This window comes from Fukomys damarensis, unplaced genomic scaffold (assembly GCF_012274545.1).
Source record: "Fukomys damarensis isolate Sample0158 unplaced genomic scaffold, DMR_v1.0_HiC HiC_scaffold_16, whole genome shotgun sequence".
NCBI lineage: Eukaryota > Metazoa > Chordata > Mammalia > Rodentia > Bathyergidae > Fukomys > Fukomys damarensis.
In genome coordinates, this window is record NW_022900928.1 from 82,287,502 (window position 1) to 82,304,644 (window position 17,143).

A 17,143-nucleotide genomic window follows, 5' to 3' on the forward strand; every position below is an offset into this window, starting at 1 on the left:
ATAGGGATGAACTGGGGTCCAGAAACACACCCTGAGGTACATCAGTGACACTGTGGCTGAGTCATCAGGCAGTTATCATTGGCCACTGTGTTCCTGGCAGGGTTACACCATGCTGAGGATCTTGGTGGAGAACCGTGGGCGAGTCAACTACGGGAATAATATTGACGATCAGCGCAAAGGTGGGTCTCAGCACGAGCTGGGAAGAGCTGCCACTGCTCCACACAGACCTGGGCAGCTACTTCTTCATGCAGCTCATCAGTAGGTTGTGGAGTCCACTGGAGGGAGGGTAAGGCTGAGTGGGCCAGAAGAGCCTAGCTGTGTTCTGACCTCTTCCCCTTCAGCACTGCGCACTTGTGCGTGTGTTCATGGGGAGTCCACAGAGCACTGAACTGGTGGCCTCCAGTCTCTTGGCTCAAGTCTGCTTTTCAGGGAGTCATCGTCTTATTTAGGGATGAGGAGCAAAGAATGGGGTTGTTCGGTGTCCTGAGATGGGCACAGGACCTCTGCCTTCTTGGAGCTCCACCATGCATTTCTCTTCTTCCTCTCTCAGGAAACCTATAGATTGCTTTTCTATGATGAGGAAAAGGAATCAGGGTATATAATAAACAGAATGATTGCCCTTTCTAGGAATTTTGTATCAATTCACTTTATTTTTCTTGGCCTTCTGATCTTTCATGCTTTAATTTAGCTTTTTCTTTCTTTTATGTGGCTACCTAAATGTGGGTGTTTTCAAATAATGTATGAATAAAGAACTCAGGTAAGATAAATCCTGCTGTGGTGAGGAAGACTGCTGACCTTCCCATTTTCTCCAAGCTCTACATTAGTAGAGGAAACTTGCACACCCCTTTTCTGGTTGTATTTTCAGTAGAAATCCTTCTTGGTAGCCTTCACAGAAGTCATGTAGCCCTGACACTGGGACTTCCTTTCCAAAAGGACCTGCAAGTAGCTTGTAGCATATTCCAGGCCAGCCTTTCTTTTCCTGAAAAAGTTCCCAGTATTGGTCTGGGTCTCAGCATTTTCCCAGGTTCCCTCTGGGAGCCCACCTCCTTCCTCTGTTCTGCTAGGGGTTGGAATGATCTCCTGGCCTGACCTTTTTTGTCCATGTTTGCATTTCTGGGGCCCTCATCAAGTGTATCCTGACCCTCTCTGTCAGTCCTGTCCTCTGCACCACAGTTCCATGTTTGCAAGTTGCAGACCTCCCCTCCAGAAATGTGCACACGCACACACACACACACACACACACACACACACACACACACACTCCTACATACCTGTCCCTGTCCCTGTCACTTAAGAGCATCTGTGGGCCCTGTGATGCTTGTCTGCATTCCTCTGCCTGCTGGAATTTCACTCCGGGAACTCAGAGGCTCTACATCCACAGTCTCCTGGGGACCTCCAAGGCCACATAGCTGGCCCTATCCCTGAGGCAGGATTCATTACTGTTTGGAGATGTATAGTTCCACAGTGTCAGATCCCAAGTGGTACTGCCACATGCTGATGTAAATACTTTTAAAATGCCTCTTCAGTCCTGGGTTGGATGGAAGGTTTCTGGCTGAGCTATCTGGTCTGTTAGCCTGGGACCCTACAGATACTGACCTTGAAGTTAGGCCTACCCCCTGTCACTTCTTGGGCATGCAGAGCTTCCCTCAGAGAGGCTAGAGGCCCTACTATCCTGTGACATCTCAGCTCTGTCCCGGTGCTTGGGTGGATCATTCTTCCTACAGACTTGGAAGTCACGTGTTTGCTGGTTACCATCTCATTGGCATGAATAGGAAGCTTTGTCCTGAGTGCAGAGCTCCTTAGGCAGTACCTGCTACAGGAGAAGCCCATACTTGAACTTTCTCAGAACACCTATGGTGGCCTTGGATGTAGCTGGCCAGCTACCTCTGCCTTGGGCTTGCTCATGTTTCCTGGCCTCCTCCCCACAGGTCTGATTGGAAATCTCTATCTAAATAACTCTCCCCTGAAAAACTTCAGAATCTACAGCCTGGATATGAAAAAGAGCTTCTTTCAGAGGTGGGTCCCTTCTTGAGTTCATGTGAACTTGCAGATGATATGCATGGTAGCTGGGACCCAGAAATCCTGTGGGTGCCTGCAGGTATACAGATGGACTGAGGCCCAGTACTTGGACAGGCAAGGGTAGTACCACCCTAGAACCCTGTGCTGTTAGGAAAGGAAGGTCCCTTGTGCCACCTTGCTGCCATTCCTGTGTCCTGGTTGAGAGGCAGGGGATAGGGATGTGGCGCCCTGAGAGTGGAAGGGGTGCCCCCTAGGAACCCTATGAAAATCTGGAACTAGATCTGAGAAAGTCCCTCCCACCCATTCCTGCTATGTTCTGTCCCATAGGTTCACCACTGATAAATGGAGCACTCTCCCCGAAGCACCTACATTTCCTGCTTTTTTCTTGGGTGTCCTCTCTGTTGTCCCTTCCCCTTCTGACACGTTTCTGAAGCTGGAGGTTTGTAGGCCCCTTTCCCTACCCTGGATCTCATGTTTTCCAGGGCTGTAAGCCACAAGCCCTTATGCTTGGCCTGGCTGGAGGCCTCTGGCACCTGGGTTGCCCATCTGAAAGTGCCTTGCTGCCCTCTGGGGGAAAGGACAGGGGAGCAAAGCAGAAGTACCTGGTGGTGCTTCTTGGTGCTGGGTTCCTCTGTCCAGCCAGTGCTTGGGTACCCTGCCTGGGAGGATCAGAGTTAGCAGAGTGGGGCAGAACACACCAGCTTTGTGGTCTCTGAAGCTGAGTGAAGAACATAGGTTGTTTGTCTGACTGCATCTGACTTCTGGTGTGTTGTTCCTTCCCTGGCTCTTGTGGTAGACTAATGCCCCACCACTCTGTTTTAAGGGCTGGGAGAAGGGGGTTCTGTTCGTCAATGGCCAGAACCTTGGACGATATTGGAATGTTGGACCCCAGGAGACCCTCTACCTCCCAGGGGTCTGGCTGAACCCAGGAGACAACCAGGTGGGAGCACTTCTGATTTCCTCTACTTTTCCTTGCGACTTCTTTCCCACCCCTCTCTTCCTGGCGTCAAACTGCTTCCCTGGGAGCCTTTGGTAAGGACTGGGGCAAGGGAAAAATTCTACCCAGGCTTATCCTTTCCCTCCCAACCCTGCTGCCTTACAGCCTCCTGATCTGGCTCTAGGACAAACCCCACAGCCCAGCCTCTCTCTCCCACAGGTCATTATTTTTGAGGAGACAATGGCAGGTCCAGTGGTGCAATCCACTGACATCCCCCACCTGGGCAGGAACCAGTACATTCACTGAGCAGCAGCCCCGTGCCTCCTTCTTGGACTTGCTATCTTCACCTCCCTGTAGGAGTCTCCTTAAGTAGCATTCTCAGGGACCTGAGGGCCACAGTCTACCCTTGGTCTGAACCCTCCACCTGGGGGTCCTGGAGAGCAAGGTGGAAGGCATGGGGGACCCCTTGCCTCTAGATGGCTCCTTGGCCTGGCTTTGTGGCTGGTACTTTCCCACCTCCTTGCCCTCATGGGATAGGCCTCAGGGATGTCTCTGAGATGTGGGAATGTTTAGTCAGATACCAGTGATGAATGCTGGGTCCCCAGACAAGGTGCTGAAGCTGGGGGCCTCTCCCACTCTGGAGTAAAAGCCCTGCTGGTCAGTCTGCTGAACACAGGTGTGCTCTCAAATGTCCAGGGCTGTACCCCACATGGCCCCTTTCTGTCCCTGAAGTTGTGGGTTTGTCACTGGTTGTAGAGGATAGGGAAGGGGGCAGTCTCATCTGAGTCAACTTTATTTTTTTCTTCACTACCCTCTCTGAGCTGCCTCTGGGATTCTGGAAGACACTCCATTTGAGAAACAATGTTCTCTCTTTTTCACTCCTGCAGTCTGTCTGATAGGATGACACACTAAACTTAAGAGAAACAGAAATAGCCACTCACTCTCCTGAATTAGAAAGCATTTCCAGTTGTACTCAATGAGAAGTATACTTTGAAGGGAAATGTGGATTGTAGCAGAAAGTCCACCCCACATCTCACTTCAAGGGATAGAAAGTCAGAGGTCCAGCTAAGTGACATTGGGCAGGTGGCCCCCAGGGAATGTTGGGGGTAGCCAGATGGTCCACAGGTCTAGCCCAGGCATTGTCCCCAGTTTGGTATGTCCCCTGCCTTCTGTAACTAGGCAGCAGGAAGAAAGGTAGCCTTCCTGTGCAGCTGTCTCCTTGTCCAGACTAGAGGCTCTTTCTCTGAGATAGCTCAGGTTCACTGTCCTGAATTGAATAAAGCAATAGAGATTAACCAAACCCTCTTTGCCAATGTGTCTGACTTATCTGTGCCACTCTAAGCCATTGGGGAGGGCATCGTAGGGTCAGGTACACATTTCACTGCTGGTACTTGAAGATCTAGATACTGACCCTACCCAACTGGTGCCAGTCTGTACCCCGGGCTTCTTAGCACTCCTTGAAATACTGCTGGATTGGAAGGGTCACTGGAAAGGAGAGGCCAAATGCAAATCCATTCTCATGAAGATGGACAGGATTAAAAATGCACCAAACAATCAAGAACACTAAGTTAGGTATGGTGGTGGGTAGTGGTATTTTCTTCATAAACTACATTTGGCATGCATTACCTAAAACTAATTATCTTCAGTAATAGTCAAAGGCAAAACAGCGCACCTGTTTTGAGCACAGTGCTTTCATGGGGTTGGGAAGAGTGGAGCAAGGAGCCATAGCCTACAGGCAGAGGGCAGGATGCCCAAACACAGGATCCATAAGTGAGGGTACCCCTGCTGCCCAAGGGTCCCGTGCTGGGTAGAGAAATGAAGCTTATTAAAGTTTAGGTTGTGGACAGTGGAAGGAGAGAAAGACAGAGGTACAACCCCTAATTTTGTCCACACTCATGCACCAGCTCTTTCTGAGCTCACTGGAATGGTAGGCATTGAGTTAAGAGGTGGTTGATCCCAGACTCCCTTGGGTGTAGCCTGAGCCATGGAACGATGTCACAGTGTCACTTTATTGTGCATTACATAGCAGCAAGGTTTCTGCAAAGCTCAGCTCTGCTGGAAAGTGTGGCAGGGAATTGAAACTTAACACAGGGCTTCGTTCCTATCCATACTCACTGCAGTGGCCATACCGGTGAGGCCTGTGGCTTTGTAAACAGCCTGATGCCAGTACCTTTCGATGTTGGTCCCCATTCACGTGCCAGGTGCACGGGAAGCTGTCCCCTCACCATCTCCATATGTGTAGCAGGCATCTGAAACCGAATTCCGATTCCCCCCACATGGCCCCTCCTGTACTCTGTCTCATGTCAAGAAATGGAAGTTCTCTTCTGTGTGCCTGTGATTATTTCTGGCTCTTTTCTTTATATCCTTCTTCCATTCCCTTCCTGGCTTTCCCCCTAAAACATACCTGCAATTCAGCCACTTCTTTCTGTCCTGAAGCTTGCACCCTCAGAAGGCCTGCCATGGTCTCTACCTGGGTTTTTGCAGGACCTGCCTTCCTGCTGGTCCTTGCTTTCTCCATCTGTCAGCATGAAGAGCAAAATCATTCTTCTAGAAAGCCAGTTGGATCATGTTGGTCCCCTGTGCTAAACCCGCCCATGCCTTCTTGTTTTACACAAGGTAGAAACTGACAGCTTTACCCACAGCACCATCTTATGTGCCTCCTCGTCTCCCACCACACCTCACCCTCTTCCCTTGCCCAATCAGTTGGAGAAGCAGGAGCTTTCTGGATGAGCTGTGAACATGCTAAGTGCCCTCCTGCCTGACAAGAGCTCTATTTGGAGGATGCTCTGATCCTATGAACTGCATGTCAGGCTGTTGCTGCTCTGCTCAAAATCACTGCTTTGGGGTGACCTTTCTGACCGCCCCACTTGGAACCTTAGCCACTCTCAGTGCTGCTACACTCCACTCCCCAACAAGGTCTCTCCTTACAGCAGATCACACTTGAAATGCTGTGCCTTTGTCAGCTGAGTCCTCTTGATAGAGGGTGAGCTACATGAGGACCAGGATTTTGTTTTCCTATGGCTGTGTGCTGGCTTTTAGAACAACACCTGGTCATAGTAGGCACACTGTGAATACTTGTTAGATGACTAAATCAATAAATGAGAATAAAATAAGGCAGGGCCAAAGAGGATTTTGACTGTTAAAAACCATATTTGACTTTTAATTTTGAAAACAAATTACATTTAAATGAAAACAGAGCAGATGGTGCAGCTGCCTGGGCCTCACGCTTACCCCAGCCTCTGCCCTGGGAATGCCTAACCCTGGCCCCACTGCTTTGGGCCGGCTTGCCAGCAATGGGAACAGGGAGTAGCCTGGGTGTGGAGAACAGGTTGCTGTCATGGACTAGTTCTGATTCATAACAAACTCATTCCCAACAAAGAGAAGGCTGCAGTCCACCAGGGTTATAATTATAAATAAATATACATGCACTAAGGGAGGATATTAGGCAAAAAACAACTGAACTAGCATCTGCCAAAAAAATTCCCTATTTTGTTGTTCACTGTCAATTTCCTGAAAATGAGCCCTGGTTTCTGGCTAAGAAGATTGCCTCAGACCAGCCCATCTGACCTTGGCATTCAGGGCTGCTTTCATGAGTGAGGCAGTAGAGTGCCCAGATGGAAGTTCACTCGCTGGTGTATGTCCTGTGCCCACCTGCTCCCTCTCCCATGCCACCTCACTTGATGCCAGGGATCTGTTTCCAAGTGTCGAGGTTGGGAAGATGTCCTATGAGGTGGCTCTGGACCTGATCCCATCAGGTGGTCTCGTGAACACCATGGGATGTGAAGTCCATTTCCAGACAGGCAGCCAATGCTATGCTCTGAAAGTTAGGTCGCTGCACTGAGTCCCACCCAACCTGGGATTGGGTTTTCAGTGGTCCACAGATGTGTCCTGTGAGTTTTAATGGAGTAAGGGGCTATTAGCAGTTAAAAAATAAACACCTCTTCAGTGGGCTTGGGCCCTTTCCTTTTCCTCCTCTTGGGAGAAAAATTGTGCTTCCAACCTGCAGGAGAATGCTCTGGATCACCACCAGAGGGCCTGTGTGGGTTGCAGGCCGGGGCCTGTCCAGCGCCCGCCAGTGGAGGGCAGCCGCTCACTGCACACTGTTCTCTCGGGGTGGAGAAGGCAGCAGGACAAGAGGAGAGCTGGCTCTGCGAGTTCCCAACTTAGAGAGAAGTGAGATTTCTTTCCTATTTTTAAAAATGAATGATTTCCAAAGCAGTGTATGCTCAGGTCTCTTCTCAGTGCTCAGCGGTTGTCTGCTCTCTTTCCCTAGATCCCTCTTCCATCCCCTCCTACACACACACACACACCAAGACTGGGCAGGAGGACCTCGGGGTTGCCCTAGCCTTCCTCCGCTCTTTGGCCAAAGGAGCTTTTGCCTGCCCACCACTGCTCCTCCAGCCCTGAGGTCTGAGGGTGTTGAGGAAGTGGGCCTCTCCCTTTCTGGGTCCAGGCCAGGCAAGCAGCTTCGCAGCCCAGGGCTGTGGGAGGCAGTGTGTGGACAGTGGGGTCGTGTGGTTCTGGGTGCAGGTCAGTCGGTGACCTGTGCTGGCTCTGGGCTGCCTCCTTGCCAGTGCTGGAGGAGAAGGCTTGAGGGAAGTGGGCAAAAGGGAGGGGCTCCGCTCCTGTCACAGCCTGAGGTACAGGGGTTGCCAGCAGGCCCAGGCTCCCCCATGCAGGGCTAAGTGCCAGTTGGGTTCAAAGACAGCCTGATGCTCTGTAAACATGGACCGGAGGAGAGCCAGAGGTATGTCTGATTTGGGAGCAGTGCTCAGGAAGAGCAGGTGCCGGGGAGGGGCATGGGGCATGTGTGATGCCCCTGGGCTTCTCTCTTGTCTTCTGTACTCCCTGGCAGCCTGTGTGGTCGTGCAGAAGCAGGGAGCCAGCATGGGCTGTGTCCCCTTGACTGTGGGTCTTCTCACCTTCCTCCCAGCCCCATGTGGGTGCCCAGGCCCTGTCCATGCAGGGACCTAATCCAGAGTGTTCTGGGCACCAGCGCTGCTGGCAGCTGCATCCCTCAGCCCTCAGTCTCTCAGGCCCTGGGTCATGTTGGATGGAGAGAATAGGTCTGGGATTTCTGTGCTTAAATTCTCTGTTCTTTGTCCTGGCAACAAGCTGGGCCCCAGAGAGGCCTCCAGAATAGCAAGCAGGTGATGATGCTTCCTCGGGACTCTGCTGTGGAGGCCCAGCAGCCATGGGGAGAGGATGGAGGCTGAGAACAGGGTCTGAGGAGCAGGCTCCTGTGAGGCAGAGGAGAAACCAGAGGGGTCAGCCTGGGTAGGATCATAGAGGGAACAGCCAGCATGGCTAGCCACTTAGTCTGGAGCCCCAGATGGGGCCACTGGAGTCCACAGAGCCCAAGCCCTCCTTGCACTCTTTTAGGGGGCAGGTGGGGAAGGTTCCCAATGACTAGGTAAGGGCAGGGGGCTTGAGACAAGGGTCTATACTGATTCCTTCTAAGTGGCATTTCCCAAGGTGACTTTGCAGGTTCAGGGGACAAAACAGGCAGAGTGAATGTCCCAATCCCTGTGGGCAGGGGGCTTCAGGTGTCCTGGGGCCTGAGGACAGATGTGTGGGTGCTCAGTGAGCTCTAGCCTTCACATATACAGCCTAGAGAAGGGAGTCGTGAGTAAGGCATGCTTTCATGAGGCAGGTGAGGTCACAGAGGAGCCCTCTGGATGCTCTGGCCTGTTTGGTCACTGAGCACCACTCACACACGCCAGGGCATTGCCCTGGGCAGGTTATTTCACTCCTCAGAAGCTATTTCTTTACCTCTGAACTATGTAGAGATCCTGTGGCCTACCACTACAGAGAGATATAAAGAATAAAATAAAAATAGAAAAACTTAAATAGGACTTGTTAGGTTCCCCAGACTGTCAGGGCCTCTGGCACGGATGAAGAAACTGAGGCAGAGGAGTAAATCAGTTCAGACAGAGAAAGGTGATAGGTCTGGGTATGGAAGCAGGATCTGGGCCCATGAGCCACTGGCTTTTGAGAGCCACAGGGTTACTGGGTGGAGCAGGTGCATGGCAGAACCCCTTCCAGGGGGACGAGGCAACCTCAGGAACGAACCTGCTGTGCATGTCTGAGTAGCGGTCTCTTGCTGTGGGCTAGGGTACAGTAAAATGGTGAGCGAGGTGATGCCATCCCAAGTGTCTGGTGGCAGGACTTCACTATGTGGGTGCAATCTGGCACCTGCCACCTGTCAGATGAACAGGAAGGGGACTTTAGCTACACCTCTTCCTCTCTTGCTCACATTTAGCCCTGTCCTCCCACAAAGACCAAGAGGAGGGAGGCTGAGGCAGGAGGACCATGAGTTCAAGCCCAGCCTGGGCAACAGTGATTTAGGAAGAACCTAAATGAGGGAATGGAAGGGACTGGGGATGTGGCTCAGTGTGAAGGGATCCCCAGTAACACACACACACACACACACACACACACACCACCAACAACAGGAGAAGCCCCAGTACTGCACTGCCCAGCTCCTCACCTGGCCTGGGCTGCCTGATCTCCTACCTGCATCCTGAGGCTCAGATCTCCACCGAGGGGTCAGTGAAGCCCTTCTTGCCCTCATTCACCAGCACTGGCTTCTCTGTGCGTGTGTGCCAGACCAGGATCTGTGTCCAGAAACAGGAAATGAAGTGGGGCCGTTTCCTGACGTCACCCAGCCCCTCCCTGTTCCCTCCTATGACCTCGGTATTTCTCACAGCCCTCCCCCTCTGCCCTTGTTCCCTCAAGATTTCTCAGTTGTTATTTATTTCTGCCTACCCCCTCATTCTTGCCATGTATACATGTGATGCATTGATGCATTCAAAATATCTATTGGAAAGGAGAATCTAAAACGACGGAGTACAGATAAGACCCAAGATCTCCCAAGTGTGTGTGCATATGTGCATGCGTGTGTGTTTGTATACTCAACAGCAAGATCATGGGACACCATTGTTCTGATGGGGAGCAGTAATCCTTAGTCATGTCTACCTTATGGCCATCCTTCCCCATTTCCCTGCCTGCCATAGTGTGGCCTCCTCACCAGCAATAGAGAAATTGCCTTTCCTGGTGGGAGTTTCAGAAAGGCAAGGTTATTTCGAGGCTAGTTTCCTTCCCACTTCTGTAGAGAGGGTCTGGATGGGCTCAGGGACAACTACCTTGCACCTACTGGCTCTACAAGTGCTCCTACCTTGGTGCAGTTGGCTGCCTTGGGCTCCAGGTCATTGAGGGTGACGAGCTCTCGGAGCAGGCTGCTTTCCTGGTAACCTCCCTTCACGCCGCGCAGCTTGAAGTAGGCCTGGCTCCGCTGTAGGATGAGCCGCAGGTTGACGGCGAATCCAGCCATGTCTATTGCAAATGGTCGGTGGGGGTCGAACACTGTCTTCCAGCCAACCACCTTCCCTGCCCCGTTCACCCGCGGGGCCTCGTACCGAAGGCCACCAACAAAAGCAACTGGCCACACGGACACCCTCCTGGTGCTGCGCATCTACAAGGGAGGAGACGGAGTCAGGAGGGCCAATCTGTGGGCAGGAACAGCCCTCACAGTCTGGGGCGTGCGGTGCGTGGCAACTGAAGACGCGGGGGCCTCTGCCTTCTGCTGCCTCCGAGCCCTGACCATTAGACGCGGTGCTCACCTCCGAGGTGCAGGCCTGCTGCTGTGTTCTTGCACAACACTTCGCAGTCCTGCCACGAATTGGAGTGACCCCCCCGCTCAATTCGCACCACCTCTGAACCCCGAGGGAGCTCAGACTGTCCCACAGGAGCAACAGTTTCTGGTCACCACACTGAACACCCCCAAATCAAACCTCCTTCTGGATAAGACTTCTATGGCTGGGCTTGTAGTTTGGGGGCTCCGAACACCACCTGTCTTTCCTTTAAGTGGTGGGAGATGGTTTGGCCCACGGGGAGGCTTTCCACTCTTCTCTGGTTCTCTGCCATCTGCACAGACCCAGTTGCCCACTCTAATCCCTCTCCCAGGCCCGCCCGCCAGTCCCCTTCCTGACACCCTCGCACCTCCTCGAAGAGCTCCAGGCTGTAGGTGTTGTCGTCATCTGCGAAGTACACCACGCCAGGCTGGGTGGAGTTTCGCGGGAAGGTCTCCCTCAGCCAGCGCAGGGCCAGGTTGCGCTGCATGGTGCCCCTTGGGATGCGTGGGTCACGGGCGTCGCCTCGCAGCTTGTAGTTGCGGGGTGTCTCCACGTGCAGGTGTGTGTAGTTGAGGCCAGTGTCTCGAAGAAGGCGCGCGGTCAGTGGGGTGCGGCGCGGTGCGTCCTCCACCACCAGCCAGTGCAGGTTGGGCACATGCAGCAAGGTGTTAGCCATGCGCGTGAGCTCGGCCTTCTGCACCGGGCGGCTGTAGGTGGGCGTCACCACGTGGATGGTGGGCAGCGTGTCGGACCAGGGTGGCGGCCGCGTGTACACATACTCCGTGCGCACCACCTCCACGATGTCGCGGTCAGACATACAGTACTCCCTGGGGTCGGGCGCTTCTCGCCTGGGGTCACCGCCCTCATCTGCGGAATTGGAAACAAGGCGCATGGGATCAGGAGCGCTGGGATGCCCCCCCCATCCAGGGTGGAGAGCAGCACCCTGACAAGGAAGCCCTATCCTCTGCCCCAGAGGGGCGGCAGCGTCTGCTGGATGTGCGAGAGCTAGAGCCAAAATCTGCATCCCTGGGATTCTCAGGGGATTTTCTTCCTGCTGACTCCCAGGATGACACAAATAACCTCTTCCTCCTCTAACACTTGACAGCCCTGCCGCTGCTGTTTGAGTGCAGCTGGCAGCATCCCAAGCTTGCATGCTCTGTTCTTGAGTGCACTGGGTTTTCTACGACAAACTTCCCTGACCCTCACCTCCCTAGTGAGGCCACATCCACATCCGATGGGGCCAGCCGCACTGCACCGTGGCACTGCCACACTCATGCTTGGTGGATGCCACAGGGCCAGAGCAGTGTGTTGCAGCATGCAGTGGCCCTCACAGAACCTGAGGTGAGCTGCCTCAGATTTTTCACTAACTCTAATTGGGTGGGGCCTCTTCCCTCCTGGTTTTATGTAATCCAGTCTTTGAATTTTAGCTTAGAATTTAGTGTCTAACTGCAGCATTTGATTCCATTGGGTTCTGCCCGCAGTTGTCAAGAGGGTTTTGCATCCTGAAAGTCATTCCTGATTTTATACACTTTTACATTTTGGAAGGTATGAAGTTACATGGTGGAGCCTTTCCTCTTTTGTGGTGCCTGTCCTCTGATCTGCACTTTCTGTACACTCTTATTTGGCCCCGGGGACACTGTCAGCTCCACTGTCCTAGCATCCAGCTTCTCTTTCCTGTCTCCTTTCTGGGGGTGACCTCCTACTGAGGAAGCTCCAGCAACCAAGGTTTTCCTTACATCCTAGACATTTTCCTCATGGGAAATCCAACAGTCGTGTTAAAATGAGCCATGGGGGCCACTGGTATTCTGGTTTTTGTGTTTGAAGGGATTCTACATAGAAGCATGGCCTTTGATGCTCATGATGAGCCATGGTAGCAGGGAGGTGATAGGCATAGGATAGACCTAGCAGCCTGGGTGCCCAGGCTTAGACCCTACCCTTCTCTCATTACTAACTATGAGCTCTTGAGGAAGTACTTGGCTTCTGGTGCCTAGATTTCAGGGACGGTAAAATGGAACTATTAATAGCATCCACTTTATTGAGTTACTCTGTGGATTAATGAGTAAATGCACATTCTGATCTCAGAGCACTGCCAGACACAGTGTGGATTATTTCCTCTTGTGTAGGATGCTAGCTGCCCTACTTCCTCCTGGCTCCCTGTGAGCACAGTGAGGATGGAAAGAACACGGTCACATAGAGGATGCTGGTTGGACCTTTCTATTCTGCCCCTGGCCCACCACTCTTCCTGGCTGCCTGGACGGTGTGCAGGGTATTTGTGTGGAGTCTGATACATTTGAATCTGGAAGATGAGCTGGCCTTGGTGCTTAGCAGCTGGGAACCAACTACCTGGGCCACAGATAGGATGCCAGGAAAGAGGAGGGAGCAGGGAGGAGAGCAGTACAGTTGCAGCTCATCAAAGGAGGCTTTTTGGAGGAATTCTGGGTCACAGTGAAAAAAGAACAAGCTTGAAGACGGATGCATGTCCAAGATTCTGAGCAGGATATAAACTTTAATCTATCCTGCAGTCAAAAAAGGAAACAGATGTCTGGGAGAAGATTTAGAGCTATTTGCCTAGTCTCTGCTCTCCAGATAACCCTAAACAGGTACAAGCCTGTGCCAGGGAAAGGCCTCTCATGTGGGACTCCTGCATACCACCCTTCCCACTGGCTTTAGAGAATCTGCAACTTTGAGTCATGAATGCCCGTTGTGATCCTAACTTCATTCACCTTTAGAATCCACTCAATCCACCCATCTTGGCTTGCCCTGGGGAGACAGGATGCCAAGCCATCACCTTCAGGCATAGCAACAGTGCTTAGCAAAACAGCCCAGCTACTCTGACCCTAGCTCTGCCAAGAATGCAATGGTCATTCATAGGAAAATGGATACATATTGAAGATATACTCCTAAGTGAAATAAATAAGTCACATGTGTAAATACTGAATAGTTTCCCTGGTGTGAATAATCTGCAACAATGCATAAGATTCTAATAAGATTACTGACATTTAGAAATGGGAAGAAAGGAGCTAAAGGTGTAGGGAAGGTGGGATGGGTAGGGGAAGAGTAAAAAGGGAAAAGAAAAAAATGTGAGAGAATGAAAAGATGAAAATAAAGTGTTTGTAGATGGGGAGGGGAGGAGGGGGTGAAGGGAGGGCAGAGGTAAGGGGAAAAAATGAGAATCAAGACTTGTCATGTAAAGGTACAAGATCCCAACAATGAATGTATCCCTAAAATGTACCAATAAACTCAATTAAAGCTGAAAAAAAAAAGAATACAATGGACATAATATTATGTTGCTTTGTATATGGTAATTTAACCCCTTGGGAGTGATGTGTTTTTAGGATAACCATGATTCTAAACTGACAGGCTCGAAAGAGAGGTGCTAGAGTCAGGAGCGGAGAGTACCATCAGGTGGAGAGGTCCAAAGTGGCCAACATGGACAGCAGGGCTGCAACAATCTTGAGCTTGGCCTTTCTTCAAGGAAGCTGCAGGGACTGCAGGAGGCTTTGCATGAACGCTTTCAATTGTCATTGAACCTTGGGGAGTAGCAATGCTTGCTCTGTGAATACAGCCTGCATCCGAATCCCTTGGGACAGGAGACACCCAGGCCCAACTCCAGAGCTACCTGTCTGTTGCTGAGATGGGCTTGGGTACTTTCTTGTTTTACCTATATGAGATGAGTATACATTGAGCTGTGAGTATGGCTCAGTGACACAGTTCTTGTCTAGCATGCATGAGGCCTTGGGTTCTATCCCTAGCACCTCGTCAAAAGAAAAAAAAAGAAAGAAAGAAAGAAAGAAAGAATAGGATAATAAACATTGCAAGGGGAGAATTGCTGCTTGCCTAAAAGTGTTCATCCTCCCCCAGAAGCATGAGACTAAAGGCTGAGGAGTGAGGGGCAGCTGGATGTGGGGTACATGAAAGTGCTGGAGTATAGGGAGCTCAGGTATAAGAGAAAAAGGCAACCTTGGGACTCAGAACCAGGAGAGCCGGTGGCTCAATTCCAGTGCTTCCTGGCAGGACACTTGATAGGTCAGAATCTCCTAGGCAAGAAAAGGGGACACATAACACACTTTTCTTGAAAGGTTTTAAAACACCATAGAGACTCTGAGAGGCTTAGCAGACCTCTCAAAAAATAAAGGGGTAGGATATAGCTTAGTGTGATGGCTCCGGGTTCAGTCTTCAGGCACTACAAAGAAAGGCCTCACAGTACAGGTGTTGAGTGTGGCTCAGTGGTACAGTGCTTGCCTGGCGTGCTGGAAGCCCTGGGTTCTACCCTCAGTGTTGTGAAAACACAAAGAACAACAGAAAACATATCTGATAAAATCCAGTTCTCCTCATTCCCTCTCACCTGCTGCTGAGTGGTCTGTTCCTTTGGTGAAACTGGATGTAAAGCTGTGTGTGTGTGTGTGTGTGTGTGTGTGTGTGTGTATCTTATTTTCTAAAATTTTTGTATAATTAATGCCTTGACATCTCAGGGCCTTGCAGACCTGAGAAAGGACCCTCCCAGGGGTACTAATTCCTAGTGACAGTACAATGCCTGAAACACACCTTTCATACACAAATGAACCAATCCAGAGCCCTTGCCCCAAACCACCTTTAGCAAACTCAGACACAAGCCAATCTTCCCCTGCCCTGAATTACCGCACAGCCAAATACTGGATAATTAGAAACCACTTCATATCCTAGAACCCACTGAAATGATTCAAATGATCCACTTCTAAGTCTGTTTGGCTGCTTGCTCCCCTTTCCTTCCCGCTGAAACCACAATAAAGGCTTTGGCACCCACCCCTTCTCCAGATCTGTCCCCAGGCTGACCCAGTGCTTCCCCTTAGGTCCTGCCCAGTGTGGCCCCTCTCCTTGCGAACTCAGAATAACAAATTCTTTCAATGCAGTGAACTTAGTGTCATGCAAATTAAAACAAATCCCAGGTTCATTTTACAACTGCATGTGGGAGCTTCTACCTGATTTCCAGAGTGAGGGTGAGATCCCAGAAGGGTAATATTAACCCAGATGATCCTCAGGGATCTCCTAGCTACTTAATACCTTACAACAAGAACCTGTCCATGGATAAGGGAGGCTGAATGGGACAGAGTGGGCTCACCCTTGTGCATGGCGAGCAGGGGTGCCAGGGTGGTCTGGTGCCACACGGTGATGAGCAGTGTCCAGGGCAGCACGATGAGGACGATCGCAAGGATGTCCCGTCTTTTCGGCATCTCCAAGGCTGGCTGCACCCACAGCTCCTCATTACCTGAGTGGTGGTAAGGTCAGGAGATGGGTGGCCACGGAGCAGCAGCAGCAAAGGGGAGAAAAGAATAGGCATGGGCCGGCCGGCTAGGCATGGAGAGAACAGAGAAGCTGAACGCTGGCTAGCAGGTCTTACCAGCACTCACAACCCACCCATTGCGGAAGCAGGTTTGGAGAATCCTGGCCGAGGAGTCTGAGAAGGGGTGGTTGTCCAGGGGCAGGGTCAGGAACCCTCGGAAGTGGACACCTGCAAGAGAGAGTGAGAGAGGATGGCCAGAGAGCTGGGCATGGGGGCATCAGCATCAGAAGGAGTTTCTGTTCCCCCAAGGACCTCTTCCTTCTGCCTGTCTGGGTCAATGAGGCTGTGCCTTTCCCACTAGCACCAGGTGTGGTAATGATGGACTTCAGAGACAACTGAGAAGTCTGAAATGTGCTGCCCATGAGCTATTGCACCTCTGCCAGGTACACCAACTCTGTACCACAGTTTTGTCATCCGTAAAGTTGGGCCTTACTTCCCAAGGTTCTCAGAGTTAAACAGTACCAGCTGCCCCTGATGTCAGTGCATGAGAAACCAAGCTACTATGATGTCCAAATGGTCGGGCCTGGGGGCGTTTCATGGCCTGGACAGTAGGGTCAGAGTTGGAAGGCCTTCCCTGAGAGTAAGGAATGTGTGTTTTAGAGCTAGGTTGTAGCAAATTCTTGTGGAAATTCGGGCTAGGGTGGGCAGCAGCAGGGATAGGGGGTGATCTTGTGGCTGCTAGGTCTTGGGGAGACACTTCTCAGAAACAGCAGTTGCAAGGCCCCAGGAAAGGCACCCCAGTGAGAAGAATGTGCGTTCCATTCTGCTGACCATCTGTAGGCAGCCACCCCCTGTAAGACTTGTTCAGTCCGGTGACAAGGAGACTCAGTGTATCAAGTTCACGGCCATCTTAGAAGGTGTCACATTTACTTCTCCTGCCTTCACTTCTGAGTCGCGCTATGCAGATGCAGCTGGGGTCTGTAGGGCGGAGGGGAGAGGGCAGTGGGGCATCCCGGCAGCCTTTGAGGTGCCACCATCCACAGTGCCCACTGGCTGTAGCCACAGCCTGCCTGTGCTCTCCTCCTGAGGGGGTGGAGAGGCATGCCCACAAAGTTTCTGCCACAGCTTTGGGGAGAGTGTGCTGCATTTCTCCATCTTATTCTTCACTAGTTCTGAGGCCTGCTGGAAGACCCAGGTCTGCCTCCCAGTAAAGAGCACTTTGGTTCTGTTGCCTGCCCTTCTTACCAAAGGCCCAATGACTCCACAGTCTGTGGAAAGAGGGTGGCAGGCACC

General features: G+C 51.7%; 2 protein-coding genes across 12 annotated transcripts in view; one reads left to right on the top strand and one right to left on the bottom strand.

Annotated features, from left to right (window-relative positions):
* Positions 1-4,118, top strand: part of LOC104874640 (beta-galactosidase-1-like protein 2) — a 32,257-nt gene extending 28,139 nt beyond the window's left edge. For 7 of the 8 annotated variants that reach the window (XM_010641815.3, XM_010641808.3, XM_010641838.3 and 4 more), the window contains 5 exons: positions 101-179; positions 1,929-2,016; positions 2,347-2,458; positions 2,843-2,959; positions 3,176-4,118. In XM_010641815.3, coding sequence (XP_010640117.1) covers positions 101-179; positions 1,929-2,016; positions 2,347-2,458; positions 2,843-2,959; positions 3,176-3,262 — 483 coding nt within the window. In that variant the 3' untranslated portion in view covers positions 3,263-4,118. The remainder of the gene's footprint in view (positions 1-100; positions 180-1,928; positions 2,017-2,346; positions 2,459-2,842; positions 2,960-3,175) is intronic. The other variant, XM_033764436.1, reaches the window with a different exon arrangement.
* On the bottom strand, positions 175-16,099 carry B3gat1 (beta-1,3-glucuronyltransferase 1). 4 transcript variants are annotated; one of them, XR_783838.2, is made up of 7 exons: positions 15,985-16,085; positions 15,689-15,835; positions 10,958-11,457; positions 10,134-10,430; positions 9,473-9,573; positions 9,029-9,158; positions 3,228-8,196 (listed from the first exon to the last, which is right to left on the bottom strand). XR_783838.2 is itself a non-coding variant. In XM_010641857.3 (6 exons), the coding sequence occupies exons 1-5, from the start codon at positions 15,986-15,988 to the stop codon at positions 9,487-9,489; spliced, it is 1,035 nt and encodes a 344-aa protein (XP_010640159.1). In that variant the 5' UTR covers positions 15,989-16,085; the 3' UTR covers positions 175-570; positions 9,473-9,486. The 4 variants fall into 4 exon arrangements, 3 of the variants coding, with proteins under 3 accessions (XP_010640159.1, XP_010640163.1, XP_010640154.1); XM_010641857.3 differs by lacking the exons at positions 3,228-8,196; positions 9,029-9,158 and adding an exon at positions 175-570; XM_010641861.3 differs by lacking the exon at positions 9,029-9,158 and having other exon boundaries at positions 15,968-16,099.
* Between the last annotated feature and the right edge of the window lie 1,044 nt (positions 16,100-17,143).